General features: G+C 45.8%; 1 protein-coding gene, 1 long non-coding RNA gene and 1 other non-coding gene across 4 annotated transcripts; 2 read left to right on the forward strand and 1 right to left on the reverse strand.

Annotated features, from left to right (window-relative positions):
* Positions 1-1,542: 1,542 nt before the first annotated feature.
* LOC110499438 (chromobox protein homolog 2) lies at positions 1,543-6,679 on the reverse strand. Its single transcript, XM_021576581.2, has 5 exons — positions 5,830-6,679; positions 5,701-5,744; positions 4,939-5,004; positions 4,560-4,629; positions 1,543-4,349 (listed from the first exon to the last, which is right to left on the reverse strand). The coding sequence occupies exons 1-5, from the start codon at positions 5,893-5,895 to the stop codon at positions 2,685-2,687; spliced, it is 1,911 nt and encodes a 636-aa protein (XP_021432256.2). The 5' UTR covers positions 5,896-6,679; the 3' UTR covers positions 1,543-2,684.
* Positions 6,680-13,526: 6,847 nt separating this feature from the next.
* LOC118942468 lies at positions 13,527-13,642 on the forward strand. Its single transcript, XR_005038405.1, has one exon. It is a non-coding gene; the product is annotated as a U5 spliceosomal RNA (small nuclear RNA).
* Positions 13,643-16,346: 2,704 nt separating this feature from the next.
* LOC118942068 lies at positions 16,347-19,267 on the forward strand. 2 transcript variants are annotated; one of them, XR_005038001.1, is made up of 3 exons: positions 16,347-16,801; positions 18,574-18,666; positions 19,248-19,267. It is a non-coding gene; the product is annotated as an uncharacterized LOC118942068 (long non-coding RNA). The 2 variants fall into 2 exon arrangements; XR_005038002.1 differs by lacking the exon at positions 16,347-16,801 and adding an exon at positions 16,808-18,296.
* Positions 19,268-23,707: the final 4,440 nt, after the last annotated feature.

A 23,707-nucleotide genomic window follows, 5' to 3' on the forward strand; every position in this document is an offset into this window, starting at 1 on the left:
ACAGTGTTTCCTAGTCTCAGTGCAGTGGGCAGCTGGAAGGAGGTGCTCTTATTCTCCATAGACTTTAGTGTCCCCAAACTTTTTTGAGTTTGTGCTACAGGGTGTAAATTTCTGCTTGAAAAAGCTAGCCTTAGCTGTCCTAACTGCCTGTGTATATTTGTTCCTGACTTCCCTGAAAAGTTGCATATCACGGGGGCTATTCGATGCTAATGCAGAACGCCACAGAATGTTTTTGTGCTGGTCAAAGGCAGACAGGTCTGGAGTGAACCAAGGGCTATATCTGTTCCTGGTTCTACATTTTTTCAAAGGGGCATGCTTATTTCAGATGGTGAGGAAGGCACTTTTAAAGAATGACCAGGCATCATCTACTGACGGGATGAGGTCAATATCCTTCCAGGAGACCCGGGCCAGGTCGATTAGGAAGGCCTGCTCGCTGAAGTGTTTTAGGGAGCGTTTGATAGTGATGAGGGGTGGTCGTTTGATTGCAGACCCGTTACGGATGCAGGCAATGAGGCAGTGATCGCTGAGATCTTGGTTGAAAACAGCAGATGTCTATTTGGAGGGCAAGTTGGTTAGGATGATATCTATGAGGGTGCCCGTGTTTACGGATTTGGGGTTGTACCGGGTGGGTTCAATTATAATTTGTGAGAGATTGAGGGCATCAAGTTTAAATTGTAGGATGGACGGGGTGTCCATCCGGCATGTCCCAGTTTAGGTCACCTAGCGGCACTAGCTCTGAAGATAGATGGGGGGCAATCAATTCACACATGGGGTCCAGGGCACAGCTGAGGCCAGAGGGTGGTCTATTTCAAGGGGCAACAGGGAGAGTCTTGTTTCTGGAAAGTTGGATTTTTAAAAGTAGAAGCTTGAATTGTTTGGGTACAGACCTAGATAGTAAGACAGAACTCTGCAGGCTATCTCTGCAATAGATTACAACTCCGCCCATTTTGGCAGTTCTATCTTGTCGGAAAACGTTATAGTTAGGGATGGAAATTTCAGGGTTTTTGGTGGAGTCAAAAAAGAAGAGGTGGAGGCAAAGCGAGTTTTTTTCCACCCAAAATCAGCGGTCAATGAGTGTTAATTAGTCTACACATTTGTTTTATTGCTATAAGTTTAGTAATGGTTAGGTTGTTAACAAATGTACTTATGTAAGTGGACACGTGGCATTTCGGCCATTTTGAGAAAATAAAGACATGTATTTCCATTTAGAGCGGTCACTTGAATATCTTGTCAATATAATAGTACATATTTGGTACAGATCAGAGACGCACCAACCAATCACGAAAACACAGCCAGAAGGTGGGCTGTGTTTTTGTGATTTTCGTGATTGGTTGGTGCGTACCGAGAGGTGCCTGGTTCCTCTCTAGGTTTCTTCCTTGTTTTTTTCCTAGCCGCTGTGCTGTTGCTTCTGCTTAGGTTGCTCATTGGGGTTTAGGCTGGGTGACTGTAAAGCACTTTCTAACAACTGCTGCTGTAAAAACAGGCTTTATAAAAGATGTTTGATGGACTAACTTAACAATAACAACAACAACAACAAGAGCGTTTTGGTATGGTTAAGCACCCACTTTTACAAGTACTCACGGTTTATTTCAATACCTTAGAAATGGCAGGGGAGGCACACAGGCTACGAGTTTCTGAAGCTGTGAAGCTATAATAAGCACCAGAGTTACAGATACATATTCATATCAACAGGAGAGAAACATATGTACAAATATAAATTAAATTAAAACACTTCTCCACCTCCTATGATGCTCTTACTATCAATGACTGTGATTGTATTCAATTCAAATATTCTTTGCCACAGGTAGGCAGGAAGGGATAACACTGGAAGATAACTGTAAAAAAAATGTCATGCCTGCTTGAGATGAGAAGGTATGTTTCAGTCTAATATAATTGGCTTAAAATATTACAATAACATACTGTAGTGCAAGAGAAATACTGACTGACAGAATACCATTTTTTTAACAGATTTGAAAAAATACACAATTCACATTCATGACTCTTTTGGTCCAAAGAGAATACAAAGTAAGATGGGATATGCTGGCATAGCTATACAGACAGCTATGTCTTCACAAAAGTCTTCAATTGACGAGGGTCCAATACCAAAACATTCTCTTTCCCCTATCCCTTGTTGACTCCCCCTCGCAGATCTAAAAAGACTGGATATGTATAAGAAAAAATTAGCTGAAAAGTGAAGGACCTAGGTGAAAGGGTTGAAGTCAGAAATGGAACTAGGCCCAAGCCTACTTGACTGTTATGTCTCAGATCCAATCCTTGCAAATCTTCAAAGGGGCAATCAATGGGCTAAAGGGACCAGGGATGGGTTTGGAATCAAGCCTAATGTCATGTTGTATCTTATTATTCCAGGTATAGGTTGCCCTTAGGCACAGAGACAGGATCAGCTTAGTGAGTTTAAGTTTCCTCCAGATTCTTACCATGACGAGAGATTTCACTCATAAATAAAATGTCAGATGTTTTCAGACCTCTAAAGTATTCTAATGAAACCACGTCACATAATATAGCTTATGTAGATCCAGCTATAGTGGGTTTTATCTTGACATTAGACTAGTTTAGAGGTCTGAAAATGTCTGTCAAACTTTGATTTGAGAGCGTAATGTCCCTTTAACCATTGGGAGGGGAAATGGCCTGTGTCTATGGGTGTCCTGTACATACACGGACAGGCTTTAGTGATTGCGGACGTTGAAGAACCCCACGCTGGTCGGCGACTCCTTCACTGTTACCGTGACGAAGTTGGCGGTGACATCCGTGACAAACACGTGCTCTAGAAGGCTCCGCGCCGGCCGCCAGTCCGTCTCCGTTTCCATCTCCATAGAGACAAGGCGGGCCCTGTTGTTGTTGTCGGGATAGGGGGAGTCACACTCTTCTGATTCGCTGCTGCTGGTGTCATCTGAGTCACCCGTGCTGAGCTCGTTAAGGGTCCGGGAGTTGTCACCGCTCCGGGAGTTCCGCTCATTAACGGTAAGGCTCTGTCCTGACTTCCTGTCCTCCTGTCTCCCCCCGTTAGCTCTGCCTCTGCGGGCCGTGGACACGCCACCCTGTGCCTGTACACTCCCTCCTTTCTCCACCCTTCCATTCCCCCTCCCAACACCCCCTGGTCCCTTGTTGTCCATCTCTCTCTCCGTCTCTGCCCCAGTGTCCTTCCCTCTCTCCCCCCTCTCCACTCTGGCTGGTGTCACGCTTCCAGAGTGCAGTGCCCCTCCCCCTAACCCTCCCGACACCAGGCCCTGGTTCAGCCCAGACGAGGTGTGTGTCTCTTTAATGCTCCCCCCTGCTCTTTTTCCTGCCGGGCTGGCACTGCTTCTCAGGCTCAACCTCGAAACTGCAACTCCAGTGGTGCCGGAGGTCCCGTTTCCCTGGAGACCATTGCCGGGCGCGATTCTTTTGACACTCTGCAGGTTGAGAGCTCGGAGGCTGAGGGCCTGACTGATGCGGTCTCTGGCCGAGGGAGGGGTAGAGGAGGGGGGCTTGGCTCCCTGCTGCTGAACCACCATCCCTGCCTGACCTCCTGGGCCCTCCTGCTGCCTCCTCTGCCCAGCTGGGAAGCGCTGAGCTGGGCTACATGCCGTTGAAGAGCCCCCACACCCACTGGAGGTCTTGGAGCTGTGGAGACAGAGTGTGGATGTAGACATCCCTGGTTTTAGAGAGGAAGCCACCTTGAACCCTTCTGCTCTGCCATTGCTGCTGCCGGCGTCAGAGACAGAGAGGGAGCGCTTCAGATCTGACCAGCCCTTACTGTAAGGCGGGGGAGGTCTGCTGAGAGAGGAAGAGGAGGATAGAGAGGATGGGGTGGGGGTGTTGGTCGACATGGAGCGACCTGACCAAATGGAGTTCAGCGGCCCAGGTTTGGAGGCCCCTGCCTGGTAGAAGGCACCTCCAGCAGCCACCTGGTGTGCCACCTCATCTCTGGAGCCCCGGCTAGAGCTCAGGCCAGTGTAGGTGAAACTGGCTGGCTGTAGAGGCTTCTTCACCCCCCCTCGGGGTTCCTCTTTGAAGGGCTCGCGGGGGGGCCTGAGGACCTGCTGGTGGCGAGAAGGAGAAGGGGGCGGGAGGGGCGGCCGGGTCTTTGCCTGTCTCAAAGCCCTCAGCTCGGGGAGCAGCGGTTTTCTCCCGCGCTTTTTCCGGACGGGCTCATTTTTGGCCACAACAATCTGGGGCCTCTTCTGGGGGACGGGGTAGAGGTTGCGGAGGCGAGGACCTGGTTTGGCCTTCTTCCTGTGGTCTTCCTCTTCTTCTTCTTCTTCTTCTGAGGAAGAGGAGGGAGAGGAGGACAGGCCGGATGAAGAGGAGGAGGAGGAGCGGTCGGATTTGGTTTCAGTTGGTTCTGGTTCCTAAAGACGGAGAGAGAGAGAGTTTTTTATATTCATCATTCAAACAAACAAATGAATTGCTGCTACTGTTGTAAATATAATGGATCAATCATTGAGAAGACATTACAAGTATAATTAACATGACCAAAGGAAGTGAATTTGCTGCATTTGTTGTAGTGAGTCGTGACTAAATCGCGTATGTTTGAATAGCAGCAACAGTGTGATGATTACCAGAATTTTCCGTGGACGTCCCCTTGGCCTCTTCCCTCTCTTACGGAAGAGTAGCTCCCTCTCTTGCGCTCTGTAGAAAACACACACACACACACACACACACACACACACACACACAAGTCAGATACAGTCACTGACAATGTTCTGCCTCTTTAAAAATGCATCCTTCCTTACTTGAAGAGACTACTGATCTTAATAACTGGACAAGTGAAAGTTTAATTTAACCAATTTGGTTAAGTCAGATATAAGTGATTGCTTCAAGGATTGGAGGAAGGATGCATTTGACCAGGGCAAGTCTAATACACCATGTAGCTACATTAAATATGAAGGGGTTCTTGTCAAACAACTGAACCACTGTGATATGATATCAATAACACACCTCTTGTGGAAGGCAGCCAGTAATCTGGGGTCCAGAATATTCTCTTCAGGCTCCCAACTGTTATGTCTGTAAAGAAAACCCGATATTATATATACCAAAAAAAACGGTTTATTAGTGCACAGTAGAGAGACATTGCACATAAAATGTCAACCATGAATTCTCTGTTCAGGTGGATCTAGTTTAAATCGCCTTTTTCAGAAACAATGTCAGACATAGTCGCATCATATTTAAAAAACAAAACATAATTCACGTTGTGTCTAAATAAAATAGTAAGACTATTTGCTGAATAATAGCAAATATTGAGAGTGGCTGTTCATTGTTTAGGGCTAGCGTATATTTAAATGGCTGAAACTGGAGCGTTTGCTCGGATATTTACATTCAGCAACATCAAAGATGGTTTTGTATGGAAACATTATTGGTAAACTAGCACGACGAAAGCACGGCTGCATGCAAATAGTGGGCGTTCTATATTCCCGCTGCTACAGTCCGCTACCGTAGTAGGGTGATGCCTGCTCACGTTACTGGATACCGATTTGGCATCGTAACATAAACTGCTCGGGCTAAAGAAAATAAAGCAAGACACAGAAACGGCGAACACCATCGTCTTTCTTCCATGCATCATGCAGTCTATCCAAAAAACACGGGAATAATCTCCGATTGTAAATATTACGGATGTGAAAGAAATCCGGGGTTGCCTGGGCTCAAGGGATACATTGTTGTCATTGTTTAGCTCAGACAGCTGCTTGCTAAATAGCTACTCACTTGGACGACCACCCTCTCCACTTCACCAAATACTCAAACTTCCCCTGCAAAGGAGAAGATTGGGAAAGAGTTAAACGATTGAACAGGGTCTCATGTTTTCATATTAGGATAAGATACGTTATTTCATACCTTTCGTGGACGTTTGTTGAGGATGCATTCGGCGTCAAATACGTGCCCTACAGTTACCCCCTCCATTGCTACAGCCCCTCTCTCCTTTTTTTACGAAAGGAAAAGCGGAACAGGGAGAAAATATTGCCCTCCAGCGGCATCCGTAGTTCAGGCACCCGTGCATCTGATACGTCACTTTCACTTCTTCATTCTAGAGCGCCTGTATAGCTTTTGGTTTAGGAGCCTCGTTATTACAGTGTTACAATTCTTATCCGATATTTTCTAGGCTCCATAAAAGGCAAATACTTCGAACATTTATAACTTGACAATAAGTTATTATTCGACCATTAAACTTGAGTATTACATTTCACATGCAAGATATTTGTATAAATAAAATATGTAAAATATTTCAGCACACTTGTCAGAATTTCACAGTGGTCAAAGTTATTATGTACATTTTAGAGCGACTTACAGTTAGTTGATTCAGGTAGCTGGGTAAGACAACCACATATGTGAACTCAGTCATAGTAAGTTCCCCTGGGTGTTATAGGCATCTCTTCAGCCCCTCCATTTGATGGGCCAGCCCCACGATTGGTCCTTTCAAACTTTGGTCGCTTGCCAGTACTCTCTGATTCGCTCTATGCAGAGATGTCTGAAGCTACCTGTATCTCCCTAGCGAGTCCCGATAGGCCGATGAAGCCATGTGAGAGGTCCTCCACCACCCTCAGTGTCACTGGTTGGCCGATATCCTGCAGTTTCTTGGCGGGCATCACAGAGTCATCCAACAACGCATCCCGTGCAGAGGCCTGTGGGGACCGAATGGGGAGTTAGAATGACAGAAAACTCTGAGAGATTTAAGTGGAAAGACCATCAATAGTGGAGAGTGTTAGAAAGACTAGTGAACACGGTAAAATAGACCCATTGCAGTAAAATGTGTATTCCTTTGCTTTCTTTATCTTTTCCATCCCTCTCAACATATAAACCTGTCTTCCTGAATGTGTTGACTCCACCCCACACACCCCTTTACCCTCCCTCCCTCCCTCCCTCCCTTCTAATACTCTCATTCCTTTACCCTCCCTCCCTCCCTCCCTCCCTCCCTCCCTCCCTCCCTCCCTCCCTCCCTCCCTTCTAATACTCTCTCACCCCTTTACCCTCCCTCCTTCCCTCCCTTCTAATACTCTCTCATTCCTTTACCCTCCCTCCCTCCCTCCCTCCCTCCCTCCCTCCCTCCCTCCCTCCCTCCCTCCCTCCCTTCTAATACTCTCTCATTCCTTAACCCTCCCTCCCTTCTAATACTCTCTCATTCCTTTACCCTCCCTCCCTCCCTCCCTCCCTCCCTCCCATTCCTTTCACGTCCTTCATTCCTTCTGTACCTGTGTCGGCATTGATACGCTTGAAGATCACCCCTTAGGGCAGCAGGTGTCACGCCCTGATCTGTTTCACATGTCCTTGTGATTGTCTCCACCCCCTCCAGGTGTCGCTTATTTTCCCCAGTGTATTTGTCCCTGTGTTCCCTGTCTCTCTGTACCAGTGTATTTATCCCTGTGTTTCCTGTCTCTCTATGCCAGTTCGTCTTGTATGTTTCCAAGTCAACCAGCGGTTTTCCCGGTCGCCTGCTTTTTCTAGTCCTCCCGGTTTTGACACTTGCCTGTTTCTGGACTTTGTACCTGCCTGTCCATTCTGCCAGCCTTGACCATGAGCCTGTCTGCCACTCCGTACCTCCTGGACTCTGGTTTTGACCTTTTTTGCCTGTCCACGTCCTTTCTCTTACCTACCCCTTTGGATTAATAAACATTGTAAGACTCCAACCATCTGCCTCCTGTGTCTGCATTTGGGTCTCGCCTTGTGCCTTGATAGCAGGAGCAGGGAAGGCGGGAGGGCGAGCTGCCAGTGGTGTGCAGGTTAGCAGGATATGCAGTCATAATACCATCCGGGAAGCACACACCACAGGCAATGACCCTCATGGACACGGTATTCAGAGGTCCCCCCCCACCCCCACTTTTCTGTAGGCCTATTAGGCTAGTGCGCTGATTAGGGCACGATATCCAATGCTTTGCTGTTTTTTTTCAGGGCGATAGACTATATCACCTGTAGTAGATCAATCCACAAGTCAAACAATGTTTAGGGTACTAGGAGGTAACTTCCCCAACACCTTTAATTTACATTAAGACCACAAGATGTCACAATTATTTTACCAACACTTTCCCTGGCTGCCACTGCTCTCTGGCTGCCACTGCTCTCTGGCTGCCACTGCTCTCTGGGTGCCACTGCTCTCGGGCTGCCACTGTTCTCTTGCTGCCACTGCTCTCGGGCTGCCACTGCTCTCGGGCTGCCACTGCTCTCGGGCTGCCACTGCTCTCGGGCTGCCACTGCTCTCTGGTTGCCACTGCTCTTGGGCTGCCACTGCTCTCTGGTTGCCACTGCTCTCTGGCTGCCACTGCTCTTGGGATGCCACTGCTCTCTGGTTGCCACTGCTCTCTGGTTGCCACTGCTCTCTGGCTGCCACTGCTCTCTGGCTGCCACTGCTCTCTGGCTGCCACTGCTCTCTGGCTGCCATTGCTCTCTGGCTGCCACTGCTCTCTGGCTGCCACTGCTCTCGGGCTGCCACTGCTCTCGGGCTGCCACTGCTCTCGGGCTGCCACTGCTCTCGGGCTGCCACTGCTCTCTGGTTGCCACTACTCTCGGGCTGCCACTGCTCTCTGGCTGCCACTGCTCTCTGGCTGCCACTGCTCTCGGGCTGCCACTGCTCTCTGGTTGCCACTGCTCTCTGGTTGCCACTGCTCTCTGGTTGCCACTGCTCTCTGGCTGCCACTGCTCTCTGGCTGCCACTGCTCTCTGGCTGCCACTGCTCTCTGGCTGCCACTGCTCTCGGGCTGCCACTGCTCTCGGGCTGCCACTGCTCTCGGGCTGCCACTGCTCTCGGGCTGCCACTGCTCTCTGGTTGCCACTGCTCTTGGGCTGCCACTGCTCTCTGGTTGCCACTGCTCTCTGGTTGCCACTGCTCTCTGGTTGCCACTGCTCTCTGGTTGCCACTGCTCTCTGGCTGCCACTGCTCTCTGGCTGCCACTGCTCTCTGGCTGCCACTGCTCTCTGGCTGCCACTGCTCTCTGGCTGCCACTGCTCTCGGGCTGCCACTGCTCTCGGGCTGCCACTGCTCTCGGGCTGCCACTGCTCTCGGGCTTCCACTGCTTTCTGGCTGCCACTGCTCTTGGGCTGCCACTGCTCTCTGGTTGCCACTACTCTCTGGCTGCCACTGCTCTCTGGCTGCCACTGCTCTCTGGTTGCCACTGCTCTCTGGTTGCCACTGCTCTCTGGTTGCCACTGCTCTCTGGTTGCCACTGCTCTCTGGTTGCCACAGCTCTCTGGCTGCCACTGCTCTCTGGCTGCCACTGCTCTCTGGCTGCCACTGCTCTCGGGCTGCCACTGCTCTCGGGCTGCCACTGCTCTCGGGCTGCCACTGCACTCTGGCTGCCACTGCTCTCTGGCTGCCACTGCTCTCTGGCTGCCACTGCTCTCTGGTTGCCACTGCTCTCTGGTTGCCACTGCTCTCTGGTTGCCACTGCTCTCTGGTTGCCACTGCTCTTGGGCTGCCACTGCTCTCTGGCTGCCACTGCTCTCTGGCTGCCACTGCTCTTGGGCTGCCACTGCTCTCTGGTTGCCACTGCTCTCTGGTTGCCACTGCTCTCTGGCTGCCACTGCTCTCTGGTTGCCACTGCTCTCTGGTTGCCACTGCTCTCTGGCTGCCACTGCTCTTGGGCTGCCACTGCTCTCTGGCTGCCACTGCTCTTGGGCTGCCACTGCTCTCTGGTTGCCACTGCTCTCTGGTTGCCACTGCTCTCTGGCTGCCACTGCTCTCTGGTTGCCACTGCTGTCTGGCTGCCACTGCTCTCTGGTTGCCACTGCTCTCTGGTTGCCACTGCTCTCTGGTTGCCACTGCTTTCTGGCTGCCACTGCTCTCTGGTTGCCACTGCTCTCTGGCTGCCACTGCTCTCTGGTTGCCACTGCTCTCTGGTTGCCACTGCTCTTGCTCAAGAAAACATTTCCTCTGTTCGCTCTCCGTTTGAGTTATATTCGGTTTTATTTTCTTCTCCAGATAAACAATCCACTCATTTAGAGAGAAAAAATGTAGATAGGGGGCTAGTTACCCCTTTATGGTTATGAATGAGTTTCTACCGGTCATTTAGACAATTTATGCTAAATTAGCAAGCTAGCAACCGCACTAGTAGTAAATATGCATTTTGCTATTTTGCTATTTGCCTCATGACTCCTGCATACTTTGTTGACTACAAACGTTCTTTACCCAACCGTGGGATAGACTGTTTGTACCCACACTCGGGACTCTGACTCTCTATTGGTTACACAGACTTTTGGCCTCCCATCCTATTCTAACCACCTCTCGTTGGCTTTGTATTCATGTTACCTGATGAAATTGCTGTATGATATGATCTTGTTGCCATCTGATGCACATTCAGCTGTCATAAATCAGCACTGCACAGCTCTCCCTGTCCTCTGCCCTGCCTTGATTGTATTACTGCTGATGATATCTGGAAATGTGCATGTACACCCTGGCCAATCTACTGTTGCCAGCCCCAATTCTGACTTGTGCTCTGATGTCTGCTTCACTGATTTCTGATAAAAGCCTGTATTTTCGGCACGTTAACACTAGAAGCTTATTACCTAAAATGGATCAATTGAAAGTGTGGGTTCACAGCTCCAATCCAGATGTGTTGGTTATTACTGAGACGTGGTTCAGAAAGAGTGTTTTGAATACTGATGTTAACCTTTCTGGTTATAACCTTTTTCAGCAAGACAGATCTTCCAAAGGTGGGGGAGTGGGTATCTTTACCAAGGATCACCTTCAGTGCTCGGTCGTCTCCACCAAGTCTGTCCCCCCAAAATTTGATTTGCTGGTTTTATACATTAAACTTTCAAATTGCTCTTTGTTGACTGTTGCTGGGTGCTGTCGTCCTCCATCAGCACCGGCCTGTACCCTACCTGCCCTAAGCTCTCTCCTGGCCCCTTACACTAAGTCTGAATTTGTCCTGCTTGGTGACCTAAACTGGGACATGCTTAAACCACCTTAAAGCAATGGGACTCCCTAAATCTTCTCAGATTATTACCAATCCCACAATGTATGATTCCAAACACCCAGAAAAGGCTACTCTCCTCGGCGTTATCGTCACAAATAATCCTGATAGGTATCAATCTGGTGTTTTCTGTAATGACCTTAGTGATCACTGTTTTACAGCCTGTGTTTGTAATGGCTGCTCAGTGAAACGACCTGTCCTGATTTGTCATAGACGCTTGCTAAAAAACTTTAATGAGCAAGCCTCCCTTCATGAACTGGCCTCTGTAAAATGGTATAGAATCAGCTTCATCCCCTCTGTCGAAGACGCTTGGACCTTCTTTTTTGATATTTTCAGTGGTATTGTTAACAAACACGCCCCATAATGAGAATTAAAAACAGGTTCAGTCCCCTGGTTCGACCGTGATCTTGTAGAGTTACTCCACCTCAAGAATTCCATTTGGCGAAAGGCTCGGCACACGCATACTCAGGCTGACTGGCTCTCGTTCAGGCAAATGAGAAATAAGTGCACTCAGGCTATCCGGAAGGCCAAAAGTTAGTTACTTTAAGTAGCAGTTCTCTCTCTGTGGGTCTAACCCCAAGAAGTTCTGGAAAACGGTTATAGACCTGGAGAGTAAACCCTCCTCCTCACAGCTGCCCATGTCCCTTAATGTTGATGATGTGGTTGTTACTGACAAGAAGCACATGGCTGAGCTCTTTAATCACCACTTCATTAAGTCAGGAGTCCTATTTGACTCAGCCATGCCTTCTTGCCCGTCCAACATTTCCTCATCTCCCACCCCTTCTAAATGTAACTATCCCCGATGCTCCTCCCTCTTTTCCCCTTCTAATGTGACTATCCCCGATGCTTCTCCCTCTTTTCCCCTTCTAATGTGACTATCCCCGATGCTCCTCCCTCTTTTCCCCTTCTAATGTGACTATCCCCGATGCTCCTCCCTCTTTTCCCCTTCTAATGTGACTATCCCCGATGCTCCTCCCTCTTTTCCCCTTCTAATGTGACTATCCCCGATGCTCCTCCCTCTTTTTTTCCCCTGCCCCACTACAAAGTTTCTCCCTGCAGGCAGTCACTGAGTCCGAGGTGCTAAAGGAGCTCCTTAAACTTGACCTCCCTCTAAAAAACATCTGGGTCAGATGGTTTAAACCCTTTCTTCTTTAAGGTTGCTGCCCCTATCATCGCCAAACTCCAACTCTTTTACCATGTCTCTCCTTTCTGGGGAGGTTCCCATTGCTTGAAAGGCAGCCACGATTCATCCTTTATTTAAAGGGGGAGATCAAGCTGATCCTAACTGTTATAGGCCTGTTTCTATTTTGCCCAGTTTATCAAAAGTGTTGGAAGAAGGTTGTTGCAACACAAGCAGCCACAGCAGCCACAAAAGAAGGGGATGCAGAGTGCATTTTCTGTAAGGAGCTGTTTTCAGTTCCAGGTGCTGTTTTCAGTCCCAGGAGCTGTTTTCAGTCCCAGGTGGGGACTGGATTAGGTGTGAGCAGTGCAGGAGGTGGTCTCATGAGTTGTGCTCCAATTTTACTGGGGACAACTTCATTTGTGACCTATGAACAAATTTGAATTGTGCAATAGCAGAGCATAAAAGTTTCCACATCAATGTTACACTGATTTAATTAGTTAAGTTATTGTCATTACATGTTATATTCCAATGTTATATTCAAATCCAATATTACGTTCCAATAAATACTTGTTTTACTTCATTAAAAGAACAACTATTGAAAACATTTATCTCCTGAATGTCATTTTAAAGACTGCTGGGATTTCAAAACTTGGATTATTCAAATAATATTTGCAATTGTACATATTGTAAGGCAAAGGAACAACAAAGAAAAACAGTCCCATTTCTAATAAAACATTTCATCAAATAAAAATAAAAAAAGTGTGAACTGTAGCCATGTATTTCCCTTGATAGTTTATTCGTCTAAGTGTGGCCATCATTCACATACCAATTTTCTTTCCAAACTTTGATTTTTTTGTGTCACCAATTAGACATTGTTCTTAGGGGGGACTAGTTAACCCCTAGTACCACAATACATGTTGCAAACTATTACGTTCAGATTTCAAAGTTGATACATTGTTGCAGACAGTGGTTAAGTGTTATTGTGTTAAGCCCAGCAATTAAATGTTGCCGATATGAATATCATTTTTTTGCCGCCCCTCGTCCCTGCTTCTCACCACTGCCTTGTGAAGTTTCTTCCGGGTCTCAACGGCGCATGCGCCTGCTCCATGTAGAAGCGTTGTATTTCGTCCCTTCTGCAAATATTACAATTTGAACATCGTTTCCAATTTTGATAGTAAACTTTTGGCGATGGCTAAACTGTTACGCCAACATTGCTCTTCTTAGTTTCTGAAATTACACTGTCGTTGCAGATGAAATAATGCTTACGAATGAATGGGTCAAACAGGAAGTGATTTATATAATACCCAGCGTGCATTTCGTTTGTGTCAGACTGAATGACATTACAAAGCATTGACACTTGTCAAAGTTATTTATTTATCTGCATCGGTGAACTGAAATGTGTGTTTGTGTTGTATCGGCGATTTTAGGTTTGGTTTGTTTTTCATTAACCATGAATGTGAAGAGTAAGACCGAGAAGTGGGTCTGAACTGTGTTCATCATTCGGTAGTACACTCTGGTTTCTCTTCAGATCGCATAAATCTTTCGCCTTTTACTAAAGATTTCCGTGGAGAGGAACATTATGAGTATCAACTAATTTTTTGATGCCCGGCTTCACGGTTGGGCTTCCTGCACTTGTTGAAAATCAAATTAATGTTGCAGAGAATTGTGTAGATTTGGGCGGATCTATTGGATCCCTCTTAGACCTGGAGGAAAATAGAGTAATCAAATTGTTATGGTTGGTGTTGAAAACGGGATATTTTTCCCAATGTGGTTTGAAAATGATTGGTAGGTGGTGAATTATATCTACTTGTGTTAGGGTGTGATTAAAGTTACGTTGTTGCGTGCGGTGGCAGAAACATAAGAACAAACCAATTTAATAGACATTGTTGATTTTATCAGTGCATTTACATTTTAAATATTAGGATATGTTATTGTGTTGGTTATTGACATTGAACTGATCATATAGTATACTAACCAGATGTGTTAAACATTGTGTTTAATTTGTAGTTTAGGCCTATGCCCATACTTTCTTTTAGGTGCATTGAACTGGAAGATATATATTTTCATCCCTGCAGGTTATCTAGTAAGGCCAACATTTGTTTAGGCAAGTCAGTTAAGTACACATTCTTACTTACATTGAGGACAGATCCAGGACAGATCCCGATGCCGATTCAGGAGAGCAGGATGGGCCACGTTGCGCCAGACCATTGTGGGCTCGTCTAGAGGCCTGAGTCTTGTTGTTGGCCGGGGAGGTGGCAAGAGTCAGATGTAACGCCGTGTAGCGGCTGCCCAGGAACAAGTAGAGGTCAGGCAAGCCTTTCCCCCCCCTTGGACCTGGGCCTCTTTACCACCTCCCTCCTCAGCCTCTCCCACTTGCCTCCCCACAGGAAGTAAAAAAGCATCCGCTCCAGGTCTAAAAACAGAACTGATTAATAAAAGCACAGGTAAAATCACAGCTTTAATGATTAAAACCTTGCCCTCAAAAGTCAGCTGTCATAGTCCCCAGAAACCCAGTCTCTGTCTTTACTGTCCCCAGGACACCAATATCACTAGGCAACTGTCCTACAGCTAGACACAAATGCGTAGTCAATCAATCCAACACTAATGACATGAAGCCTATGGTTGACTCTTGCTGTTAGAAGCATTTGATTTTGCAATGGCATAGGCCTACATCATTTTGGATTTGTGTGCTCATGATAATTGTTTTCATGGAGAAACATAATGAAATGTTACGTAAGTATCATTAGTTACACTTGCAGTGCATTTTCTGAGATCTCCAAGATACCGGAATCGCACAGGGTTTTAAGTGTTTATGTTCTATTTCAGTTGTTAAACGCTTAATACTTAGAAATACATTATTTACATTACAGATAAATAGACAGGCCATTAGATTAAACACCTCCTTTGTAAGAGATTTTTTTTTTAATGAAACATGTAAGGAAACAGGTGAATTAACACTCCTCAGTTAGCAGGCTCAAGCAAGCTGAAACCCACATGGTAGCAAAAACTAACTAGCAGAAATTATTTAAACACACTTTGCTGTAGGCTACTATTTACTAGTTAACAAAAAATCATGTTTGTCGTATAAAATATATTCACCCCACCCAGTATTGTAATCTAAATTTACCAGAAAGCATGTGGTCCTTGGCCCAGACATTGTAGTAGTGAGGACTCAATAGCATCGCATTAGTGTGCAAGATCTTCAGAATCAGCTGTACATGTGATGGAAGAATGCACTGTACTTGCAGAGGGCTGCAATTCTATTGACTTACAGTCCAGAATATGCCACAAGACCTAGAATTGCCTTATGTGTATCCCACATAAAAGGTTCACTGTTACCTTGCTTAACTTGGTTTGATCATTAGATTCCACCACCCCGAACAACTCCTGTACAACTCCTGGAAATGTTGTTCATTTTGGTGTATTTAGTTCATCGTTGCCATTGTTTTATACATTACAGTTAATATAGAGTTGTAAGGATGCATCGATTGAGAAGACGTGTGGTCTTAGCCCAATAATTAACTAAAGGAACCTAACCTTACTCCTATAGTCCAAGGACTTTACATGTTCTGTTTAAAGCGAAAACAGCCAAATACTCAATATAAACGTGAATCGATTCTCAATTGCAGTACGGTTGTAGAACATAAATCCCTCTACTTTCATCATATTAAAATATTTCACAAATGCAGAATAAACACTTACTGTACACACTGTTTTAACACAGTTGCAGCCGACAGTATTGTTCAGTAACAACATCTTTGTGGTCCTCCTGTTTAGTCATTTACACAAATGTGTTCAGAGACGCAGATGGAATGGACTAGCTGTGAAAATTAACTGTCTTCCATCTGTCTTCTGTAAACAAGCGCTGTAACATGGAAATATGTCCAAGTGTGAACCATAACCCTATAAATTGTGTGTATTAATTGAACCTTTTGTTTTATGAAAATTATTTCTCACTTATATGAAAGATGAAGTCCTTATGCTTCTGAAACCGCACGGCAAGCGATGCATGTTAATGTTCGGACTGAGCATCGGGGGCTCTTAACAAAACTCCCCGGTACAGAAGACGCCTTCCATTTACTCCCATGTATAATGTAATGGAACTGAGAGTTATGATCGAGGGCTAGTGTGGTCTCTGAAGCGTGGCTCACTGAGAAGAGACTACAGTACAAGCGGCAGCCGAAGTCCGCTAGGAGAAACAAACAAGTGCTCCCTTAAACGACATTTGCTTGTCTGTCCCTTCTGAGACGCCGTAGACAGTATACACCCTCAAAACAGTCCGAATTAATCTAAGATAACTCAAATCTTTCGTTGATTTTGATGTTTTTTGCACAGGAGATTTTAGTAGAGTAATTTTACATCTAACTCTGATATTTGGTGCAGTATTTATAAATGGAAAAATGTGCATCTAAATGAGTTCTCTCATTGATTGACAACAAAGACTTTACTGAAGAATCCCTTCTGTTGACCAATCAGCGACGAATGAGTGTACTCTGTGGCTACCGATTTCCGCTTGTCTCAAGAAAAAATGTGTGTGTGCCCCAACAACCAAAAAACTCTTACCTAAGTACAAAACGAAAAGAAAAACAACGTCACAAAATGTCATCATAATACACAGTATGCACATGGGAACGCATGCGGACGCCTTCAGGCTACTAGAACAGGGCTCGGTGAGAATGTGACGCCCTTACTGGGGTCGCGTTAAGTGTGGAGGTGGAGTTACTGAGGTTGAAGATTCCTGGTGTCTGTGATGCCCGCTGTTTGGTGCGACGCAGACCCGGTGGTGAGCGTGGTTTAACAGAGGAGTAACTGTCATTTTGAGTCAGAGTCTCTACCTGACAAAGTCATGTTAGGATATATCAGTTATCCTGTTAGAACCTTATACAGTATCATACCTGTTAGAACCTTTATGTGGAATCCACTGTTCTGTTTCAGCTGCAACGTTTATGGTCACGTCGCAGCAGTTGTTGTTGGAGGGAGATTCCAAAATGTGGGGAATGTGTAGGAGGGCATGGGATAGAGAATTGTGTAGTTTCGGTGGATAACGTTGTGTGTGTCAACTATAGGGATGCCCATTGTTTAACTGCCTTAACTTTGCCGCACCCCAGGGCTAATGGGGATTGTGAGGGGGGAAATTACGTATTTATTTGATATTACTGGTTAACAATTAATATTTAACTAATAGTAAGTCATTTCTGTCCTACTAGTGTCTGTGTTTTTATGGTCTCCACTCTACAGTATTTCACTGCAGCTAATCTGGGCGTATGGTCACTGGAGATGGCCTGAGCTGACAAATGAGTTACACACTGCATTACATAGACAAGAATGTGTTTAACTAGGGATAGTTTAGGAGTAGAACAATCCCTTATTGTCTCTAACTCGTTTTTGCATCTGGGAAACTGAACCAGGGTGGGGTTAAGACAACAACCCTGTGCAGAAAACGACCGGATGAACCCAGAGTGGTTTATGATGCCCCAATCTGCATGGGATAGGTGGAACCAATCATGACTAAGTATTTTCGCCGTGATTGGCTCAGTGTTCTGTCACTCATTGGGACATTATGTCACCACCGAATCTACAGGGAGAGCTAGGCAGTTCAAGCCCCCTTGGGTGCTGCAATAGAATTGCCCATCCAAGAAGGCTCAAGGACTGATCATATCAACATGATACTTTCACAATCTTAGCTATCAAGCTAGACAAGCGGTCATCATCTTGAATCACGTCAACAATCTACTGGAAAATCCTTGTCAAATGAAGAGATATTATAGATAAAACGTATCGGTGCTCTTCGACCATTGGATATAAACATTACACAAGTCGGAAATTGCAAATAAAATAACGAGTGGTTTAGAACTAACCAATGGCAAGCGTAGCCTGCTATTCGGTGGAGAGGGTGTGTGGTCCGGGTTTAAGGAGTCAAAACATCTGTCTGAAATGATCTCTTTTCCAATCTTAAAAGGATAAACATCCACATGCAACACCATGGGCCAGAAAAGGTTGAATGCAGGTTCAATCCAGCATGACTTCTGCCGCGTTCAACACAACTGGGAACTCTGAAAGAAACCAACTCGGACTGGGAAAATAGTTCGGGAACTCGGGCCTTTTTCTAGAGCTCCGACTTGAAGATCACAAACATTATGTTTCAACTTTTTTTCTCTCTCTCTCGAGTTCCCAGTCTTGAATAAATCATAAATCCAGAGCATGTCAGACTTTGATGACAAAAGTTTGCCCACAGGAAGACCGCCGCGCCACGTTCAAATGAGCACATTACAACAACAGTGCGTCCAAAAATGTCTATTGTATACTGCTACATAAATGATGTAATATACCAAGGAGATATGTATACAGCAGCTAAAAAATAAATACTAAGTGTATGTTGTGTAGTAAGCTGTTGGTAGGGCTTGTGGACATGAGTAGGTTGGTAAATTGCCGCATATTATAGCAGCACATTCTGTTTGTGTGTCAAGGATTCAGCATAGCAAGTTTGGATGAAGGTCTGGTTACTAAATGGGTAAATCGTTTAATCCATTTTCTGTTTAATGAATTTATTCACAGGTAAATAGTGATACTCTCTAAACTGCTCTGGCGACAAAACAAACCGTGTTGCCCTGTCTCCAATCATCCACATGGCTGGGAGAACCTATTCAAGTAAGTAAATCTATTTTGAAAATGTAAAAAAACAAAACAATGTATTATCTACCGACAACGTGGATGTCGATTAAGGCAGCACGTCTGATTCAGAGGGGTTGGGTTAAATGCGGAAGACGCATTTCAGTTGAATGCATTCAGTTGTAGAACTGACTAGATATCACCCTTTCCTGTAGCTAGCTAGCTACAGTGCAGGCTAACTCAAATTAGCTGCTCATGTAGCTAGCTATCTAGCCAACTTGACATACTGTATAGATAGGTAGCTGGCCATATTTAATTCCCTTAGCTACCTAACTTCATAGTAGCTAGCTATCTTTAGCATTGTAAATTTAAAAAACAAACTCCAAATGTATTTGTAGGTAGCTAGCTAACAGCCATGGAGGAGGGTGAAAGGACTGCAGCTACAACTGTCAGAGAAGGGAGAGAGCAGGCTATTCTGGATAGGGCAGGAACTGTTGTGTTGTTCCAGTCCCTAGAAATAAAAACTGAGGACGGAGATAATAGCAACATAATATTCAGTGCTGTGTAATATGAGTATATTGAAGCTTGTTTCTTGTGATGTTTTCTGTCCTCGGATACAGAGAGCTGTGAAAGCCTGTCTTTTTATTTATTTATTTATTTTACCTTTATTTAACCAGGTAGGCAAGTTGAGAACAAGTTCTCATTTACAATTGCGACCTGGCCAAGATAAAGCAAAGCAGTTCGACAGATACAACAACACAGAGTTACACATGGAGTAAAACAAACATACAGTCAATAATAAAGTATAAACAAGTCTATATACAATGTGAGCAAATGAGGTGAGAAGGGAGGTAAAGGCAAAAAAAGGCCTTGGTGGCAAGGTAAATACAATATAGCAAGTAAAACACTGGAATGGTAGTTTTGCAATGGAAGAATGTGCAAAGTAGAAATAAAAATAATGGGGTGCAAAGGAGCAAAATAAATACATAAATTAAATACAGTTGGGAAAGAGGTAGTTGATAGGGCTAAATTATATGTGGGCTATGTACAGGTGCAGTAATCTGTGAGCTGCTCTGACAGTTGGTGCTTAAAGCTAGTGAGGGAGATAAGAGTTTCCAGTTTCAGAGATTTTTGTAGTTCGTTCCAGTCATTGGCAGCAGAGAACTGGAAAGAGAGGCGGCCAAAGAAAGAATTGGTTTTGGGGGTGACTAGAGAGATATACCTGCTGGAGCGTGTGCTACAGGTGGGAGATGCTATGGTGACCAGCGAGCTGAGATAAGGGGGGACTTTACCTAGCAGGGTCTTGTAGATGACATGGAGCCAGTGGGTTTGGCGACGAGTATGAAGCGAGGGCCAGCCAACGAGAGCGTACAGGTCGCAATGGTGGGTAGTGTATGGGGCTTTGGTGACAAAACGGATTGCACTGTGATAGACTGCATCCAGTTTGTTGAGTAGGGTATTGGAGGCTATTTTGTAAATTACATCGCCAAAGTCGAGGATTGGTAGGATGGTCAGTTTTACAAGGGTATGTTTGGCAGCATGAGTGAAGGATGCTTTGTTGCGAAATAGGAAGCCAATTCTAGATTTAACTTTGGATTGGAGATGTTTGATATGGGTCTGGAAGGAGAGTTTACAGTCTAACCAGACACCTAAGTATTTGTAGTTGTCCACGTATTCTAAGTCAGAGCCGTCCAGAGTAGTGATGTTGGACAGGCGGGTAGGTGCAGGTAGTGATCGGTTGAAGAGCATGCATTTAGTTTTACTTGTATTTAAGAGCAGTTGGAGGCCACGGAAGGAGAGTTGTATGGCATTGAAGCTTGCCTGGAGGGTTGTTAACACAGTGTCCAAAGAAGGGCCGGAAGTATACAGAATGGTGTCGTCTGCGTAGAGGTGGATCAGAGACTCACCAGCAGCAAGAGCGACCTCATTGATGTATACAGAGAAGAGAGTCGGTCCAAGAATTGAACCCTGTGGCACCCCCATAGAGACTGCCAGAGGTCCGGACAACAGACCCTCAGATTTGACACACTGAACTCTATCAGAGAAGTAGTTGGTGAACCAGGCGAGGCAATCATTTGAGAAACCAAGGCTGTTGAGTCTGCCGATGAGGATGTGGTGATTGACAGAGTCGAAAGCCTTGGCCAGATCAATGAATACGGCTGCACAGTAATGTTTCTTATCGATGGCGGTTAAGATATCGTTTAGGACCTTGAGCGTGGCTGAGGTGCACCCATGACCAGCTCTGAAACCAGATTGCATAGCAGAGAAGGTATGGTGAGATTCAAAATGGTCGGTAATCTGTTTGTTGACTTGGCTTTCGAAGACCTTAGAAAGGCATGGTAGGATAGATATAGGTCTGTAGCAGTTTGGGTCAAGAGTGTCCCCCCCTTTGAAGAGGGGGATGACCGCAGCTGCTTTCCAATCTTTGGGAATCTCAGACGACACGAAAGAGAGGTTGAACAGGCTAGTAATAGGGGTGGCAACAATTTCGGCAGATAATTTTAGAAAGAAAGGGTCCAGATTGTCTAGCCCGGCTGATTTGTAGGGGTCCAGATTTTGCAGCTCTTTCAGAACATCAGCTGAATGGATTTGGGAGAAGGAGAAATGGGGAAGGCTTGGGCGAGTTGCTGTTGGGGGTGCAGTGCTGTTGACAGGGGTAGGAGTAGCCAGGTGGAAAGCATGGCCAGCAGTAGAAAAATGCTTATTGAAATTTTCAATTATGGTGGATTTATCAGTGGTGACAGTGTTTCCTATCTTCAGTGCAGTGGGCAGCTGGGAGGAGGTGTTCTTATTCTCCATGGACTTTACAGTGTCCCAGAACTTTTTTGAGTTAGTGTTGCAAGAAGCAAATTTCTGCTTGAAAAAGCTAGCCTTGGCTTTTCTAACTGCCTGTGTATAATGGTTTCTAGCTTCCCTGAACAGCTGCATATCACGGGGGCTGTTCGATGCTAATGCAGAACGCCATAGGACGTTTTTGTGTTGATTAAGGGCAGTCAGGTCTGGGGAGAACCAAGGGCTATATCTGTTCCTGGTTCTAAATTTCTTGAATGGGGCATGTTTATTTAAGATGGTTAGGAAGGCATTTTTAAAAAATATCCAGGCATCCTCTACTGACGGGATGAGGTCAATATCCTTCCAGGATACCCCAGCCAGGTCGATTAGAAAGGCCTGCTCGCTGAAGTGTTTCAGGGAGCGTTTTACAGTGATGAGAGGAGGTCGTTTGACCGCTGACCCATTACGGATGCAGGCAATGAGGCAGTGATCGCTGAGATCTTGGTTGAAGACAGCAGAGGTGTATTTAGAGGGGAAGTTGGTTAGGATGATATCTATGAGGGTGCCCGTGTTTAAGGCTTTGGGGAGGTACCTTGTAGGTTCATTGATAATTTGTGTGAGATTGAGGGCATCAAGTTTAGATTGTAGGATGGCTGGGGTGTTAAGCATGTTCCAGTTTAGGTCGCCTAGCAGCACGAGCTCTGAAGATAGATGGGGGGCAATCAGTTCACATATGGTGTCCAGAGCACAGCTGGGGGCAGAGGGTGGTCTATAGCAGGCGGCAACGGTGAGAGACTTGTTTTTAGAAAGGTGGATTTTTAAAAGTAGAAGTTCAAATTGTTTGGGTACAGACCTGGATAGTAGGACAGAACTCTGCAGGCTATCTTTGCAGTAAATTGCAACACCGCCCCCTTTGGCAGTTCTATCTTGTCTGAAAATGTTGTAGTTTGGAATTAAAATGTCTGAATTTTTGGTGGTCTTCCTAAGCCAGGATTCAGACACAGCTAGAACATCCGGGTTGGCAGAGTGTGCTAAAGCAGTGAAAAGAACAAACTTAGGGAGGAGGCTTCTAATGTTAACATGCATGAAACCAAGGCTATTACGGTTACAGAAGTCGTCAAAAGAGAGCGCCTGGGGAATAGGAGTGGAGCTAGGCACTGCAGGGCCTGGATTCACCTCTACATCGCCAGAGGAACATAGGAGGAGTAGAATAAGGGTGCGACTGAAAGCAATAAGAATTGGTCGTCTAGAACGTCTGGAACAGAGAGTAAATGGAGGTTTCTGGGGGCGATAAAATAGCATCAAGGTATAATGTACAGACAAAGGTAAGGTAGGATGTGAATACAGTGGAGGTAAACCTAGGTATTGAGTGATGAAGAGAGAGATATTGTCTCTAGAAACATCATTGAAACCAGGAGATGTCATTGCATATGTGGGTGGTGGAACTAATAGGTTGGATAAGGTATAGTGAGCAGGACTAGAGGCTCTACAGTGAAATAAGCCAATAAACACTAACCAGAACAGCAATGGACAAGACATATTGACATTAAGGAGAGGCATGCTTAGTCGAGTGATCAAAAGGGTCCAGTGAGTGGAGAGGTTGGTTTAGGGTCACGGCGATTTAGACAGCTAGCCAAGCCAACCGGTAGCAAGCTAGCATAGGATGGAGTCTGTTGTTAGCCACCTCTTGCGTTCGGTCAGTAGATTAGTGGGGTTCCGTGTGGTAGAGGGGATTAATCCAAATCACACAACAACAAAAATAAGAACAATAGATATAGTTATAGAGGCCCGAGAAGAAAACATAATAATTCAAATAAATAAATTGTCCGATTGTCTATTCAGATAGCAGCCGGAAAGACAGCTAACGGTTAGCGGGCCGCAGATGGGCGTTCCGGTAACGTCGCGACAGAGGAGCCAGCCGGATCTCCTTCAGGTAGATAACGTCGGCAGTCCGGTTGTGAAGGCCCGGTGGGGCTCCGCGTAGGCAGTGAAACGGGTCCGGATAGGTGACTGCAGCCCAGGAGTGAATGATGGAACTCAGGCGTGATTGACGGAGCTGGCTAGCACCGGAACAATCGATGTTTGCTCCGGAATCGACGAAAGCCGACTGTCACACGGATAGCAGCTAGCTAGCTGTGAGATCCGGGTATGAACGTCCAGAGAGCAGTTGAAATCCAGGGACATGGAGAGAGAAAAAAATGGTCCGGTATGTTCCGTTTCCCGAGCCGCGCTGCGCCGTACAAAACTGGCGATAGATTTTCGATAGATTTTCGAACTAAAGGACAGCCGATGACCACAAACCGTGGTT

This window comes from Oncorhynchus mykiss, chromosome 20 (genome assembly GCF_013265735.2).
Source record: "Oncorhynchus mykiss isolate Arlee chromosome 20, USDA_OmykA_1.1, whole genome shotgun sequence".
Taxonomy (NCBI): domain Eukaryota; kingdom Metazoa; phylum Chordata; class Actinopteri; order Salmoniformes; family Salmonidae; genus Oncorhynchus; species Oncorhynchus mykiss.

Bases quoted from the DNA above. Each gene is read 5' to 3' on its own strand.
- LOC110499438 (XM_021576581.2), bottom strand. From the start codon at position 5,895: ATGGAGGGGGTAACTGTAGGGCACGTATTTGACGCCGAATGCATCCTC. The intron at 5,745-5,829 runs GTATGAAATAAC...TCTCCTTTGCAG, and splicing joins TCAACAAACGTCCACGAAAG to GGGAAGTTTGAGTATTTGGT. The intron at 4,630-4,938 runs GTGTGTTATTGA...TGTTTTCTACAG, and splicing joins CTGGCTGCCTTCCACAAGAG to AGCGCAAGAGAGGGAGCTAC.